This window comes from Ochotona princeps, chromosome 20 (genome assembly GCF_030435755.1).
Source record: "Ochotona princeps isolate mOchPri1 chromosome 20, mOchPri1.hap1, whole genome shotgun sequence".
In the NCBI taxonomy this organism is placed as follows: Eukaryota; Metazoa; Chordata; class Mammalia; order Lagomorpha; family Ochotonidae; genus Ochotona; species Ochotona princeps.
This window is the reverse complement of record NC_080851.1, coordinates 42,365,303-42,383,079: the sequence shown is the minus strand read 5'-3', so window position 1 is coordinate 42,383,079 and position 17,777 is coordinate 42,365,303. Positions and strand designations below refer to the sequence as shown.

The following is a 17,777-nucleotide window of genomic DNA, read 5'->3' as shown; positions in this document are numbered from 1 at the left end:
AGCTGACACTTGTATGGGATGCCAGTGTCCCAGGTGGAAGCTTGGCCTACTGTGCCATGGTGCTGGCCCCCAAATTATCACATTTTAGTTGAGTTTTAATTAAGTCAATTATTCCAGTGATTGGTTTTCACTGAAAATTTCATTCTCTCTCTTGTTCTCTGGATGAATGGTTTTCGAGATGTAAGTAGTAAAAAGTCAGAGTTTCTGTTGCTATTCTGGTTAAGTGTATACGAGGGCTAGTGTTGTAGCGCGGTGCACTAATGTTCCTGTAATGCCGACATCCCACATGGCCATATTGCTGTTTCCTGGAGTTATCTTTACTGCTCACTCCAGATTAGCTGTTTTTAAGGTTAGCTATGAGGCTAGAACCTCTGTGCTTTCCTTTTGCTTCTTCCTTTGTTGCAGGTCTTTGTTTCCCTCATGTTTTTGATGCATCATTTCTTCTAGTAGAATGAGAAAGAAGGTCAGTGGGAAGTGAATTAGAAACTTGCCCCTTGAGGCCTGTGAGGTGTTGTGGATGAAATTGCTGCCTGTGTTGCCAGTGTGAGTCCTGACTGCTCTGCCTTCATCCAGCTCCCTGATAATGACCTGAGGGGAAAGTTGGAAGATGGCTCAGTTCCTTAGATCCCTGCACCCACGTGGAAGCCCAGACGGAGTTCCAGCTTCTGGCTTTAGCCTGGCCATTGTGGCCATGTGGGGAGTGGATCAGTGGGTGGAAGAAATGTGTCTGTCTCTTCCCTGTGTGTTTCTTTTATTTTTAAAATATACACACACATGCATATTTTTAATAAAAAGAATGTTGCTTTTGTGAAGAGCTTTTGTCCTTAGTTTGGTGATGTTTAGAAATTGAAATGGTGTGAAACTGAGTTGGTTTTGTGATGAGTAGAGCTGCTGCTTGCACAGCCAGCAGCCCATTGCTCAGGTCCTGGCTGTTCTACTCCATCCAACCCCGTTTGATGGCTTGGGAAAATCAGCGGAAGATGGCCCAGGTTCTTGAGCCCTTGTCGCCTCTATGGGAGACCTGGATGAAGCTCCTGTGGATGGGAGAGCTCTTCTCAGTTCACTTTCATATAAGAATATAGATTTAAAAATTAAATTATGAGTCCTTTTAGTTCAGTAAAATGATGTGGAAGCTAATTTGTGTCTTTGTTTCTATCATTGCTGCTGCAAATGTATGTTAATTTTTATTGCCTTGTGATTTCTTTGAGCGGCAGAGAATCAGAAACAGGGAGACCTCCCTTCCACTGATCACTGTCCACACACCTGCAGTTGCTAGTGCAGGGCCCAGCCACACCCAGGAGTCAGGAGCTCAATCTGGCTTTCCATGTGAGTGTAACTCAGCAACTGAGCCTCATCTGCTGCCTTTTATGTTACGAATTACGAAGAATTTAGTTAGACACAGAAATTAGTCTGGTTTTCAAACCAGGCAAGAAGTACAAATTGAGTAAATCTGTGAAATGTCTAATTTTGGTGTAGGCACTCTAATATGAATTAAATTGTAGAGTTTAAAAATTTTGGGAGAGGGTCCAGTGTGGTAGCCTAGTGGCTAAAGTCTTTGCCCTAAATGTACCAGGATCCCATATAGGTGCCAGTTCTACTCCTGTTAGCTGTGCCTCCCATCCCCCCGCTTGTGGCCTGGGAAAGCAGTCAAATATGGCCCAAAGTTTTGGGGCATTGCACACACGTGGGAGACCTGGAGGAGGCTTCTGGCTCCTAGCTTTGGAATATTGGCTCAGTTCTAGCCGTGGCAGCCACTAGGGAAGTGAATCAGCGAACGGAAGATCTTTTCTGTCTCTTCTTCTCTCTGTAAGTCTGTCTTTGCAATAAAAATAAATAAGCCTTAACAAAAAAACAAACAACAAAAACCCCTTGAGAGGGACTGGCATGACGACTCAATGACTAAATGCTCACCTGAAAGTGCCGGGATCCCCTGTGGTTGAGTGTGTGTCCTGGCGGCTCCACTTCCCATACAGCTCCCCGCTTGTGCTCTGAGAAAGAGGAAGAGGGTGGCTCAAAACTTTGGGATCTTATCCCACTGTGGGAGAGTCAGAAGAAACTTCTGGCTCGCCTCAGCTGTGGCCATTATGGCCATTTGGGTAATGAAGCAGTGGATGAAGATCTTTTTCGCCTCTCTTTCTCTGTAAATCTGATCTGCCTTTCCTAAAAATAAAGTTTTTTAATTGATTGATTCTTTTGGAAAGTCAGATATACAGAGGGAAGGAGAGACAGCGGGAAAGATCTTCTGTTTGTGGTTCACTCCCCAAGTAGCTAAAATGGCCAGAACTGAGCCAATCTGAAGGCAGGAGCTTATTACAGGTCTCCCACACGGGTTCAGGATCCCAAATCCTTGGGGCATCTTTGAAAGCTTTCCCAGGCCACACGTGGGGAGCTGGATGGGATGTGGAGCAGCCAGGACATGAACCAGTGCTCATATAGAATCCTGGCATATGCAAGTCGAGCACTTTAGCCACTAGGCTATTGCTCTGGGCCCAAAAGTAAATAAATCTTGTTTTAAGATTATTTATTTTTATTGCAAAGATATGCAGAAAGGAGGAGAGACAGAGAGAAGATCTTCTGCACGATGAATCACGCCCCAGGTGAGCGCAAAGCCTGTTGCTACATGATCCAAAGTCCAGAGCCTCGAGCCTCTTCCAGGTCTCCCACATGGGTGCAAGATTCCAAGGCTTTGGGCCGTTCTCAACTGCTTTCCCAGGCCACAGTCATAGAGTAGGGTGGAAAACGGGTCTGTCGGGGTATGAACACGCACCCATATGGTATCCCGGTTCATTCAAGCCGATGATTTTAGCCACTAGGCCACTGTGCTGGGTCCCATAAATAAATCTTAACAACAAAAACAACAAAGAAGCTTCAGAATTCATTATTTGATTTTTGTTTACCTGTAAATATTATAGATGTCACTGTTGTCATTTATTTGTGGAACTCCAAAATCGCAGCCCAGGGTAATTTATGTATTTATCAGATAATGCTTGCCTCTGCTTAAATAATAATTTTTACTTTTTTTTCGTTCAGATTGCTGCCAGCCAAGGAGGTTTTGAAATGGTCACCAAATAAAAGAAGTGGTCTAAAGTCGATAGCTGCTTGGGCTATCTGCCAGGAAAAGAAACTGTGTGTTGCTTGAATTCTCACTATGAAAGAATTCTCTACCCGTGTGAGCTGTTCCAGTGTGGTGTCAGTCTTCTGGTGAGTTGCAGTATTATTCTTAGAAGTGGATAAATTGGTCCTGGTGTGGTAGCCTAGTGGCCAAAATCCCCACCTTGCATGCACCAGGATCCCATATGGGCACCGGTTTGTGTCCCAGCTGCTCTACTTCCTTTGCAGCTCCCTGCTTGTGGTCTGGGAAAGCAGTGGATGACAGCCCAAACTTTTGCGATCCTGCACCCACATGGGAGACCAGGAAGGAACTCCTGCTTTCTGGCAGCTCAGCTGTGGCTGTTGTGGCCTCTTGAGGAGTGAACCTGCGGATGAAAGATCTTTCTCTCTATAAATCTGCCTTTCCAATTAAAATAAAACTTGCTGGGGGAGAATGTGTTGAAATTATTTTTTGTTGGAAAGGCAAGTTGAGAAAGAGAAAGCTCTTACATGTACTGGTTCACTCCCCAAGTGACCACAGTGTCCAGAGCTGAGGCAGTCCGAAGCCAGGAGCCAGGATCTTCTTCCGCGACTCCCACGTGAGTGCAGGGTGCCAAGGCTTTGGGCTATCCTTGACTGCTTTCCTAGGCTCCAAGAAGGGAGCTGGATGGGAAGCTGGAGCAGCTAGGGCCTAAATGGTGCCCATATGGGATCCTGGAGCATGCCAGTTGAGGATTTAACTGCTAGACTACTGTGCTGGTCCCACTTCATTTGATTTTATTGGTGAATAATACTCCCTTGTATGTATGTACCTTGTTACTTGTTTATTAGCGGATGAACAGTGGATTGTTCCAGTTTTTGGCTGTTAGGAATAATACTATGCCTGTTCAGGTATAACGTTTCGTGCAGACGTATGTGTTCCTTTCTCTTAATAGAGTGGAATTGCTAGGTGTTGTGTTACATTTATATTTATTTAAAAAAACTGTCAGAATGTTTTTCAAAGTGGCTGAACCATTTTACATTCCCCCTCCCCCAATGTAGAGGCTTGCTGTTTTTCCATGTCCTGGCAAACACATGTTGTCACTTGTTTTGGTTATGGCCATTTTATCAGGTATGTACTGGTATTCCCTTGTAGTTTCATTTGCATTTTTGCTAAAGGCTACAGATGAGCATTTGCATTGTTTTGTGTTTATGTTAGTTGTTTGTGTATCTTCCTCAATGAAGTGTTTGTTGGGTTGGCTTTGTATACTTGTGAGAGTTTGTTATACTAACTACAAGTCCTTAGATACATGATTTGCAAAAACTTTATTCTTGTCTGTAATTTATGCTTTTGTTTTTGTAATAGTCTCTGCTTGAAGAATGGCTTACAGATTTCTGTTTTCCTTTGATGGATTTTAGTTTTTAGTATCATTTAGGAAGTGTTTTCCTTATCCATGACTATAGTCATTTTTCTTTCTCCATATAGAAGTTCTGTGGTTTTATCTTTTGTTACAAAGCATTTCCTTTTGAGTTCACTTATTCCCTTATTTTCATTTTATTTGAAAAAGAGGAGAGAAAGCTTCCATCTGCTGATTCACTCCCAGCCAGGGTAAAGCCAGGAACGTAATCTGGATTTCTCTTGTGGGTGGCAGGGATTCAAGTACTTACATAGTCATCTGTTGTGTGCCAGACAGGAAGCTGAGTTAGGAATGGCACTGGGACTTGAACTCAGGCACTCCTGTGTAGGATGTGGGTCTCACACGTGGTGTTGTAATGATTGGCTTTTACATTGAGGTTCATGTGCATCTTGAACTGTTTCTTTTTGTGTGTGTACAAAATGTGAGGTACATAGGCAGGTTAGTTATTTAGGACGGAGGGCATATGAATATTCAATCTTGATGAGCACTGTTTAAAACAATATTGTTTTTCTATTGATTTAACTAGGTTGCCTGTATTGAGAATCAGTTGAGCATAAATGTGCAGTATTATTTCTGAATTTTGTTGTGTTGGATTACAGTGGTCTTCCCCTACCCCAAGTCCTAAGTTAGTCTGCGGTTTCATAGATTTTTCTGTGATTTTGTTTACCTGCAGCCAATTGTATTAAAATATTGCATGGAAAATTCCAGTATTAAGCAGTTTGTAAGTTTTTAGTTGTGTGGTATTCTGATTAGTGTGATGAAATATTACTTGTATGGTTCACCATCCTGTCTGGAATTGGATTTATCCCTTTGCCTCTTTTTAATATCCATCTTAATTATCGGACTGGCTCTCATGGCATTCTGATGCTGGTAACCAGATATGCTTTTCTTCTTTTTTTTTTAAGATTTTTAAAATTTTTTTGGGAAAGGCGGAGTAGTAGAGACACAGAGTAACATCTTTTGTACGCAGGTTCACTTCCTAAGTGGCTCCTGACACATGCAAAGTGAGGATTTAACCACTGAGCCATCACATCGGGCCCCCATATATTCTCTTATTTAATCCCAAAATACAACAGTAGTGATGTTGGCAATTTGGATATGCTTGAGAGAGGTCGTAATGTGATCACCTAAGTCTTATTATAGTATGTTATTGTGATTTTTCCATTTAATAATTTTTAGTCTGATACTGTATCTAATGTATAAACCAAACTTTTATGGAAGAATACTATACCTTTTTTCTATTTCAAACATGCTTTGGTGGCCTTGGAATACCTACTCTGTGTGTGGTCCTGCTGTATGTGTCTGTGCAAATCTCAGTAACACACTACTTTGAGCAATGTAGCTTTAAAATAACTTGGTATCTGGTAGTGGGAGTCCTGTGTTTTTTTTCCAAGTTTCCCAGCCATTTATGTTTGAATTTCTACCAAATAAAAAATTCTGAAATTTTGATAGGGATTGCCTTTTGTCTGTAGATGAATTTGTAGCGGAATTGTCATCTGGTGCCATGAAGTTTTAGGAGCTTTATTGGAAATGTGTTGTTCTCCACCGTGAAACCTGATTTTGTTCAGAAAACACTTTCTTTGCTCTGGTGTTTTAGGGTGTGCCGATGCCTAATTTAGATCTTAAGGAAAATGTGGAACCTGACGTTTTTCTCACTGATACCCAAACTTCTCCCAAAACTGGCGCCAGGATGAATCATTGGCCGAAGAGAACAAGACACCTAAAATCTCAGGTATCAATGTCCATAAGCCATTTTTCCAAGAGTTTTGGTTTCATTGACTCTTGAAGAAAAGTTGACTGGTTATGGGAGGCCATTCATGTAGTGTTTAAAACTTTAAGAGATACAGTATTTTCTTTGAGATGAGTTGGAGAAGATATTGTGAAAATCCTTTTAATCTGATTTAGAAGGCTCTATGAATTCTGAAATGGGCTGAGTGGGAGAACCTGGGAAACTCTCCTAGAGGGTTTTAACTCTCCCTGATGATCACATTGTCCAGGTTTGGGGTCGGGCAAGCTGGGCAAAATAGCTCCAACTGTTGGCTAATGTGTGGATTAGTTATGGAAAGGATGGACCAGCAGGGTCAAGCAAGCCTTTGCTCACCAGCAAGAGCAGAAATCAGACTGGAGCACAGGTCATGCCAAGCTAGGCTCTTACATTGACTGGTTTACATGATCCAGGGATGCCAAGCTAAAGAATCTAAAGCAAAGGGCAAGACAGGTGAGGGGATATGCCAAACTGGATTAGAGCAACCACTGGCATGTGTGTGATCTGTGGCTGGGAATAGGGATGTTTGGGAAGCTAAGAGGATACCCAGGCTGTGTTGGGGCTCCTATTGGTGTGTACCATGGCTGGAGTGGGGGCTGTGTTCTGGTTTGGACATGGCTGCAGTGTCCCTTGGCACAAGTGTGTATTGGGGCTGCCTGCACAGAGCTGAGCTAGACTCTAGTACCATCTGGTACTCTGGAGGACCAAGGTAGAAGTAGGACAAGCTATGTTAAGTCTCTGCCACTCCTGAGTCACGTGTGAGCTGTGTCTGAGTGAGGACGAGCCTTGGCTGGGCTGAAACATCTGACAGTAAGAACCAGAACAGGTTGAAGCCCAATCAAGAAAGGCTACTGTTCATGCTAGGACCGGATGTGGACTAAGTAGGGTTGTCCCATGGACCCATGTGTGTGTGTGAGATCTGGCACTGGGAGAGGTTCTGATGGAGGAGCCTAGAAAACTCCCCTGTCAGAACAGAGTTCCTGCAGATGAGGGCAAGAACCATAATAGGGAACAGCCTAGAACAGGCAGGGAAAGGTACCCACCGACATACATTTGGCATAGGTTGGGGACAGACAAGGCTGAACCAGTTCATATCACCCACCTGCTAATCAGAGCACTGGGATAGAGTATGGGTGGAATCGGGTTCAGTTGCGACACATACCAGTATGCATAAAGGCTAGGACTGGGTGCCAGCTGGGCTGGGCTAGGCTGCAAACCGCACCAGCAGGAGTTGGAATTGGGGGTGGGCCAGGCTGGGCCAGGCTACAGCACCCACTGGCAAATGCCAAGGCATGGAGGGCCATGCCAGACTGAGCCGTAGCATTCAACTAGCACGCATGAGAAATGGAGGGCAGGGTACAAAGCTGGTAGGGGGAATGTGGAATGCTCCTCTGCTGGACCACCACTCCCACTGGAGAGCATGAGTTGGGATGGGGGCAGATCAGACCGGGCAGGGCTACAACATCTATGGGCTTCATGTGAGCTAGATCAGGGAAAAGTCAGGCTGGGCTGACTGTTCCTCCTGGTGCAAGCATAAATCAGAGTGGGTGAGGGTTGGTTGGTCTTTGTTGCAGCATCAGCTGGCAGAGGCTGTCACTGGGGGCTAATTCTGTCAAGTCAGACTGCAAAACCACCTGGAGAGTGCATGATCTGGGAGTGTGAGTGGCCCAGTAGGGAAATAGTGGGCACCTCCCTCTTGGATTACCACTCCCACTGGAGAGCATGAAAACCAGGATTGTGGCAGATGTGACTGGACAGAATGGTACCCACCAAAATGTGTGTGGGCTGGATACTGGGGCTGGGTTGGTTCAACCAGGCTTCAATGCCCATTGATATGTATGAGAACTGAATGGGATATGTCACAGACTGGACCAGTCTACTGTACATACTGGCAAGCACAGGAATCAGGGCAGCAGGCAGACCTGGCAGGGGTTATTGTACATTGCTCAGACTAGAGTGCAGCTTGCACTGGTCTGTGTGAAGGCCAAGCGTGTGTTGCACAGGATCAGGCTGGACTACAACACCCATTGGTTGATGTTGAAAACAGAGCTTGAAGCAGACCTGACCCAGCAGTTGCAACCACCAGCATGTGCGTAACCTGATTGGAGTGATGGACTGTGCCAGACCCTGTGCTGGCATGCAGACACGAAAGTTAGGTCTGGGATCACCTCCTGATGTGCTTAGTTTGTTTATCGCATTGGTGGAGGATGGATGGATTTTCTGGTCTTTACCAAGATGTTAAACCCCCAAACCCCAGAATTTGTGTAAACAAGTTGGTATAATGTCAGTCACATCGACAGCCAAAAACATTTTGTTAAGAAGAAATGTGATTCCTCTGTTATGTCCTAAGTGTCCACCTGCCCGTGTGAAGTGTAGCATGGTTTCTGTAATGTATAGAATTTATTTTATTCCCTTATTTAAAGTCCCTGACCTTATATGGCCCTTGCAAAAGCTGCTTGGTAGGGTTGAGTGGTGTTCTGCTGTTTAAGTCTGATAGGACCATGATCAGTTCTTAGTGGAGGCTCCAGTCCACACTGTTGAGGCTTGGAGTTGGGTCTCCCTTTATCCAGTGTAGGTTTGCTGGAGTGCTGGCTGCCTTGGCAGGACGTCCACAGGCAAGTGGCTGCCTAAGTCAGTTGTTGTCACAGCAGAGTAGATGTGCGTGCTTTGTGAGTGCTCCCACCCCACCTCATAACCTTCAAAATGAAGGGCAGTAGAGCAAGCCCTGGGGCCGCCATTACCCAACCTTGTCCAGTTTTCAGTGTTGAACTTTTAAACAGCCTTTCAGTAACACTTCCTGAATGGTTGAGAAGCTGTGAAGCAGGCTTGCTTACTGCCATGGTGCTTTCTGCTGGTCAGGTGGGAGTGGTGACAACACGAAACTGCCCTCCAGGTCCTACTTAATGATGGTACAGATTATTTGATGCTCAAGGGGGTAAATGGTATTATACAGGTGGGGGATGTGTGGCTTTAGCTCATGACACTGAACTGGCTGATTGCCTAGACCATATCATGGGTACCTTTAAGATCAGACTGTTGATCTTTACAAACTAGGGACTTTTATAGAAATTGTTTTTTTCAATTTGTACATTAGTTTAGGACATAATGCCATCTTAAGTCTGCCTATGTGTGGGGTAATTTTTTTATTTATTTAGAGCTTTTATATTTCTCTTTTTCCCCCCCTAAGATTTACTTTATTTATTTGAAAGGCAGAGCTAGAGAGGTCTTCCATCTGCTGGTTCATGCCCCAAGTGGCTGCAGTGACAAGGCTGAAGCCAGGAGCCAGGAACTTCCTCCCAATCTTCCACTCGGATACTGGGACCCAAGGGTGTGGGCACATCTTTCTGTTTTCCCAAGTGCATCGGTAGGGAGCTGAATCAAAAAGCTGGAATTCAAACCACTATCTATGGGCTGCAGTTTTACCTGTTATATCACAAAACCAGTCCCTAAAACATTTATCAGGAGGAGCTAGGAGCTTGAGTGGCAACTTGCCAGAGGTAAGAGGGAATGTCAGGTATCTGGAGTTTACTTGGAAGATGGATGGAAGAAGATGGATAAGGACATTAGGCTGTTTTTATTTTTTAAGATTGATCTTATTTTTATTGTAAAGAAATATACAGAGAGGAGGAGAGACAGGAAGTTCTTGCATCCACTGATTCACTCCATAAGCAGCCTCAACAGCTGGAGCTGCATTGATCTTAAGGCAGGAGACAGGATCTTCTTCCGGATCTCCCACGTGGGTAGAGTCCCAGGGCTTTAGGCCATCCTCGACTGCTTTCCCAGTTCAGAAGTAGGGAGCTGAATGGGAACCAGAGCTGCTGGGATTAGAACTGACACCTGTATGGGATCCCAGCATGTACAAGAAGAGGATTTTAGCCACTAGGCTATGGTGCCAGTCCAACATTAGGCTGTTAATGGCATGGTAATGGTTACAATTAGATAGAAATATCATTTTATTAATTTAGATTTAATTCTGCAAATTGGATTTGCAAATTTAAAAAATGCTGTATATCATTTTGTTAAAAGAATATCTTGGGCCCGGCATAGTAGCCTAGTGACTAAAATCTTTGCCTTGCACACGCCAGGATCCCTTATGGGCACCAGTTCTGATCCAGCCAGCCCTGCTTCTCATCCAGCTCCCTGTTTGTGGCCTGGGGAAAGCAGTTGAGGACGACCCAAAGCCTTGGGACCTTGCACCCATGTGGGAGACTCAGAAGAAGCTCCTGGCTCCTAGCTTTGAATTGGCGCAGCTCTGGCCATTGCGGACACTTGGGGAGTTAATTAACAGATAGAAGATCTTCCTCTCTGCCTCTCCTCCTCTCTGTATATCTGACTTTCCAATGAAAATAAATAAACATTTTTTAAAAAAAGAGTATCTTTGCAGAATGTCAGTATATAAAATGGAAAATGAAACACTGAAAATTGCTGTGGGTGATTAAATTTTCTGATGTTTAAGTGAGGAGGAAGGCTGTGATCTAGTTTTAGAGCAAGCCTGGTATACTATCTGTTTGCTATAAGTATTGAATGAATGGAAAAATAATCTCTGGAAAATAGAATATTTATTTTGCTTGTGATATAGAATGTGCAGATGAGAATCACAAAGACAGAAATGTAAGGCCAGTAAGAGATAACAAGACATGAAGAACATTGATCTGGCCACGGTAGCCTAGTGGCTCAAGTCCTTGCTTTGCACATACCAGGATCCCATATGGGCACCAATTTGCATCCTGGCTGCTCCACCTCCCTTCCAGCTCCCTGCTTGTAGCCTGTGAAAGCAGACCAGGATGGCCCAAGGCCTTGGGACCCTGCACCTGAATGGGAAACCCAAAAGAAGCTCCTGGCTGCTGGGTTCAGATCAGTTCAGCTCCGGCCATTGAGATCATTTGGCAAGTGAACCAGTGCATGGAAGATTTTTTCTCTGTCTCTCCTTTCTGTAAGTCTGGCTTTGAAATAAAAATAAATAAATCTTAAAAAAAAGATTTGTAGTACAGAAAGTGTATGAGATCAAATGAGAGCCCGGCTATGGATCTAAGGGACAATTTACTGGATATACGTGACAGTGGCTTGTGAGAGTAGGTGGTTTAATGCAGTGGTATCATTCACAGATCATTCTCTTTGGGATTTTGTGATGGCATTTTTGTTCAGATTGAAAGGTATTACCATTCATTGCGTGATGGCCTGCATGCTAGATGGTTAGTACTTAGGACAGTCCTGAGAGTGAAGACTTGTGTTCATCCTAAGAGCTTTTCAGGTAAGTCAAGGAGATTCCTATTTGAATTTAAATTCAAATTCAGTTTTATGTATGTTTACATATAAAAGAATTTTTTGCAGTGTTTTAAAAAAGTGAATTTTTAGAAATATGGCTGTCATGTTAATCTAGGAAGTACACATTTAGTATTGCTAATATCGTTTTGCATAGTTTTAAGAAATGAATTTTTTAAAAAATGTTGAGTTTATGGTACAATTCCACAGAGTCAGGGGTTTCCCCTTCCCTCTCCTCAAATTCCTTCCTGCTGACTGATTTTCTCCATATTATTAGAATAGTATAGCCCATCATCATAAGTCCATCAATTTATTAGTTAAGTATGTCCCAACATTGCTGGTACAGATAATGTCAGACAGTTCAGCATCCCATTGTCTAGATCTGTCCAACAGTTTGATTGGGAGTCCCTCTTTGATTTGAACATAGAGATGCATACTCCTTATATCTTCACATCTGAATATGATAGACTCTGTTCCTGCTGTCACTATACATTCTCTTAAATGAGAAGCCATGAAACAAAGTCAACAAGAGATATGAAGTTAAAACAAAAAATGTACAGCACCATGGAGTCAAAAAATGTGCCACTGAAGAACAAACACATGGGTGAAGAACTGAAAAAAGAAAACACAAAAGCCTCTTGGGTAAAATAATGCCACTGTGTGATCCATGAGCCAGCACCATTTGACAAGAGAAAAAAAACGATTTTGAAGAAATGAAGATAAAAACATCAAAACAGAGGGGGTACAGAATAGCAGTATGGAAAGGGTTGTTGATGTTAAATTTGCATGAAGGCTGCCTTATATGAGAGAGAACATATGGTGGCTGTCCTTTTGGGATTGACTTATTTCACTGAGCATAATGGTCTCTAGTTGGGACCATCTAGCGGCAAATGATAGAATTTCACTCTTTGTAATGGCTTAGAGATTTTTTAATTATAAAAAGATTAAATCATCTTTTCAACTTATCACAGTGCTTCTGCAACACTGTTTTTGAACCTTAAATTTTATTCCTTTTGGAGTTGAGTTATTATTTATTTTGTCTTATAGAGAGATTATGCCTAAACATTTGCATGTTAAAATGCATTTTTAAGTTTCTTCCTAACTCTCCTTTTGTTTAAAGTTAACATATTTATGGATGTGTAGGAAGTTTTACTGACTATGAATTTCATTTCAACATGGAAAATAGAAGTTGTAATCAATACTTTATGATGGAGACAGCATTCAGACTAGAAAGTTGTAAGAGTGACTTGATATTCTGACATAGTTATAGACGTAGATGCTCTCACTATTTGTTGAGATGAGGAAAATTGACAGGGTTGTGTCTGAGGGACATGTTAAGTTTGTACGTGGAATTTTAAATTAGAGTTGTATAGTAGGCATTTGTGAATGGAGTTATGGAGTTATGGAGAGAGTTCTTGAACTTTTATGGAGAGGAAAGGAGGGGTCAGGAATATGGATTCTGGAGTCAGACTGGACTTTTTGCCTGGTGCCAGGCTCTGTATCTGTGCAATGGTGGACAGCTTTCTTAAACATCCCTTGCACTCAGTTTTCTCATCCTTAAAGATTGGGTAACTGTATCTATTCAATGTGTTAATGTTAGAACTAAGTACTTTAAAACTTGTAAGATGCCCAAGTGATATTGAAGTTAGCTGTTACTATTCAAACATGATTTATATCAAAGAAATGGGAGTTGAAATAAGAATTGATTGGCCTTTACAAGACTGTAATATTATAAGAAAATTGAAACTTGGGATTTAATATCAATTTGGGAGTCATAAGTAATATAGTAAGTAATCCTAAATAGGATAGGATTGGATGAGATCCTACAAGTCCCTACATGAAAACTGTAAGCTTTGATGTGTGCGCCATTGCCTTCAGGAGCTCTGAGCTATGAAGTTCAGCAGCAGGCTCAGAAGAGGTTGAGGGCTCATGAGCAGATATCACCAAAGGCCTAGGAGTTAGAACACAGTGTCATCCTGGCTCTAGGTCCAACTTTTGGCTTTAAGACCCTGGCAGACCCTTTTATTCTGAATTTCAATGTTCTATTTTTTTTTTTAGTGAGTCAGATTGTTTTTGACTGTTTATCTTATGGTTAAGTCCAAGGAATTCTAAGAAGATGCTTCCGAAGGATGCTTGGAGTTAATAGGTTGATCATTTTGAGTGGGGGATCAGCATAAGGACCTTCAGGAATGAGGGTAAAATTGTGTGATTTACTAAAGTAAATCCTAGTATGATTTCATCTTTTCTGAATTGTCAGTATTTGCATTTAGGGTCTAGAAAGCTTAACATTTTAAGAAATACATTCCTTTGGTATCTCTTCAAATTTTGTGACCCACATTTAATGCTGGTATAGAATTATCCATTGAAGACAAATCAGGGAGGAGAGAGTGTGCGCACAAGTGAGCAAGAGCACTTCTATCTGCTAGTTTATTCTCCACTTGTCCCCATGTGGGCCAGGCCAAAACCAGGAAGTGGGGACTCCATCCTGAGTCACCACATGGGTGGCAGGGACCCAACCCAGCTACTTTCTTTTTTATTTAATATAATTTCTCATTTTGTTTTTGTTATTGTTTACATAGTTGAGGGATGAACTCCCATGTGAGCAGCGTCTGATCAGGGTGGGGAGGTTCAGGTTCAGACATTGAGGAAAGTGGGTAAGACAGATGTTTCCTTTTTTTTTTCTTCTCCTGTGACCACAGGGGAGGAGGGCAAGAGGGCCACTCCTTGCTGTCAAACTACATCAGTACTTGGTGATGGGGGAGATGATCATTTGGTGGGGTCAGGGAGACCCCATTGTGGGTGCTACTTGAGTGATTTGGGTAGTTCTGAGAAGTTGTTGGTTTCAGTGCACCAGGGTTGAGAAAATCTTTACAAGATCTACTGGTTGGCAAATTCCTTAGTGCATCCATAGATCCAGGAACATGTTGCACAGCTTGGCCAGGAAATTGTCCAGTTTTTTTCTGTTTTCCTTCTTCTGACCAGGCATATGATATCCTGTGCTGCCCTAGGTCAGCTGGCCATCATGTCCTCTGTATGCATCCTGGCATGGTGTCCACTGCACAGGTGTCAGCACGTGAGGAGTACCAGTCCTGATATATGCATGCCATGGTCTAACCACACATTCTGTGATGTTCCCTGTGGCCAGGGTCTGAGTCCAGCAGTCTAGTCAGGGACTCCCCCACGAAACCTCATCTGGGGTGAGCTCAGACTTGATTCTGGCGTGCACCAACCAGTGTATGTGCTGGTGGATGTAGCTGCATGATCAGCTCTGAACCAGCTCCATATTTCATGCAAACTGACCGGTATTAAGGCCCATCCCAGGCAGCCTGCCACAGACCGACTCCTCAAGCATATCAGTGTGTGACACGGTCTAGTTGGGGCAATCCTAAGTAACCTGCCCCAGGCCCACCCCACAGCCTCGTTTTTGCATATGGTGCCATTTGCTACAGCCCAGCCATATCCCATCCAATTTTCAAGCACACCCCTGTGTGCTGTGGCTTAGCTCAGCGCAGTATGGCCCTCATGTGTGCTGATAGGTGCCACCACCTTGTCCAGCAAGGTCCACCCCCAACTCTGGTTGACTGACAGGTTGTAGGTGCAGCCTGGCCTAGCCAAGGAGTGCCCCACAGTTCCCCTACCAGGCATGCTTAAAGCTCCAATTCTTGAAGCACTTGCACCTAGCCTTTTACATGCCAACTGGTGCTGCAGTGTGGCCTGATTAGCCCATGCCCATTCTGGCTCTCATGCATAACAGAGGGTGTGTCAGCCTAGCCCAACCTGGCCCACTCCCAGTGGGCCAGCTGTCATGCTCACCAGTGGAAGCAGTAGCCAACAAGGGAGTCCTTGAAGTTCTCCAGCCAGGCCTACTCCCAGCCCCAAGTCTTGTATGTGCCAATAGGTGTTGCGGCCTAGTCTGAGATGGTCTGTCCCCGGACTTGGCATTTGCGCTCAAGTGCTACAGCCTGGCTCAACCTGGCCCACCTTCAGTCTCAGCTCTTCCAGTGGGGTGAGACAGCGTGTCTCAGCTTGGCCCACCTCCAGTCCCAGCTCTAATGCTCTCCAGTTGTCCCCTACCAGGCCTCTTCCCAGCCACAGGTCTTGCAGGGCCAATGGGTGCTGTGACCAGTTTGAGAGAGTCTGCTTGCGGTCTTGCCATTTTCCAGCAGATACAACAGTCTAGCCTACTTTATTGAGTGGGTGATTCCCAGAATTACATATTAGCAGAAAGCAGGATCAAAAGTACTGTCAAACCTGGATTCTCTGAAGGAAATGTGGGCATTCCAAGCAGCAACTGAAGCTGTGTGCCAATTGCCTGCCCTTCAGGTCAACATTTTATGTAGACATATATAATGTTAAATTCCAAACTATTGCTTTTTTTAAATGTAATTCCATGGGGTTGGGTCCACCCCCAGACCTGGTTCTCTTGCATGCTGGTTGGTGTCATGGTTTAACATAATGTGACCCATCCTCTTATCTGATACTCACTGTCAGATACTGGGATCTGTCCCTGCCATACAGGTCCTGAGCCATAGATTTCATGTGGGCTGCTGTGTGGTGGTCAGCAGTGTTCCATGCTAACAAGCCCAGCTCAGGTTTCCCATGTGGGCTGGTGCATCAATCTGATCCTTAAAGATCTTTAGGTCTCTCCCCTCCAATCCACCAGGTCTCATTCCCCTTGCTTACTTGCAAGTACAGTAGCCTTGTCATTGGGAGTCCCTCAGGATCCATTCCTCATCCCCACGATACACCCAGGAGGTCCTTCCTACCCCATATCTCCTTGCTCCATTCTCTAATGAATCCACAAGCCTTGTGTCTAGCCCAATCTTCAGAATTGCAGTGGGTGGTATGATGGTCGTGTATTCTAACATCCACCAGGATCCCAAACTCCTGTCATATGTGCTGGCCTGGTGCCTTACCCCTCTACACACCCAAGATCCAGGCCCATTGCAGTTTCCAGGCCTGGTCCACCAGCACACCAGAGCAGTGTGCTGACCTGGGGTGCTCCCCGCCACTCTCCCCACCTTACCCAGGACCAGACACAGAAGAAAATCCTCAGGTTCTCTCCACCTGCCTAATGATGAGCTCCCAGTTCCCCAAATGCCCACTGGCGTTATGCCCCTAGCCTCCCCCCAAGCCAAGCCTGCAGCCTCGGCCCCCTCATCCCCTCACCTGTTGCACTGGAAGCATGGCAACAGGATGACACCTTCTGCTGGTGTGCTTAAAATGTTTTTAAAAACCTTTAACATCCATGTGGTTAACATATTTCACATATTTGAAATATGTCATTTTAAGAGCACGATACGGGCCCCCTTTACCTTCTCTCATATATTCGTCCTCCTCTCTTACTTTTCTTTTAATTTTTTTCCATTTACTTCAAGTGGGCAGCTTATATTGTGGAAAGAAACCTCGAAGACCTAAAGAAAGAAAACACTTCTGATGGGCAAAAGTGAGTATCTTATTGTTAACATTTTAAGCCTTTGTTTTGTTACTTTCTTAACTAGGTAATTCTGTCATAAGGATTTGTAACAGATTTTCCAGTAAATATGGCCTATTTCTTTGTGAATTATCTACTAGTTTTTTTTTTTTGCCATTTGAAATAGTTTGCTACCGAACTATTTCCTGGAAGAAACTTTTGTCACATATTTGTGTAGAATTTTGCTTTTCACTCTTTGATAATGATATGGTCCTAAGTCAGCAGCTTGTGTAGGATCACTAATTTGGAAGCCACATTTTCCCTACCTGTGTAATGTTATCAGCTCACTTATCAAATAACTTTTTCAGGGATTCCTCTCTGCATGTGGGACCTGAAGTGGCACTGTGTCACATACTACTCTGCTTCATGCACCCTTAGATCCCAGGCTGAAGAGAAACGCACAGTCTTGCAAGAGATGCAGCACAGACATGTAGAAAAACGTGAGATTTTCAAGCCAGAGATGTTGGAGTCAGAAGGATGGAATATTAATGGACGAAGCTCCGACAGTTACGTTTCCAAGTAACAGCACCCTATTATCTCAAGTCCTAGTTTGGTGTATGAAGACTACAGCCCAAGCCAGAAGAAGCAGGAACCAACTCTGGAACACTTAAGTGCTGTACTATGGGGAGGGGAGCAAGACCAACCCTTGGAAGATGGAGCCATGGGCAGCCAGCATCTGTGGGTGCTGGGGGAACTGGCCGAATCCTCCTGGCTCTGAAGTGGCAGACAAAACGGTTTGGGTATGGGGAGACTGGCAGGCTGGCTCTGGAGAGGATGGTGATAAGGCTGT

The 17,777-nt window shown here is 44.0% G+C and overlaps 1 protein-coding gene across 1 annotated transcript; it reads left to right on the top strand.

The window, feature by feature from the left end:
• The first annotated feature begins 3,144 nt into the window (after window positions 1-3,144).
• LOC131482742 (lysine-specific demethylase 5A-like) lies at window positions 3,145-17,426 on the top strand. The gene is made up of 4 exons (XM_058678084.1): window positions 3,145-3,201; window positions 6,085-6,219; window positions 16,893-16,960; window positions 17,296-17,426. Exons 2-4 carry the CDS (start codon window positions 6,094-6,096, stop codon window positions 17,363-17,365), a joined length of 264 nt encoding a protein of 87 aa, XP_058534067.1. The 5' UTR covers window positions 3,145-3,201; window positions 6,085-6,093; the 3' UTR covers window positions 17,366-17,426.
• Window positions 17,427-17,777: the final 351 nt, after the last annotated feature.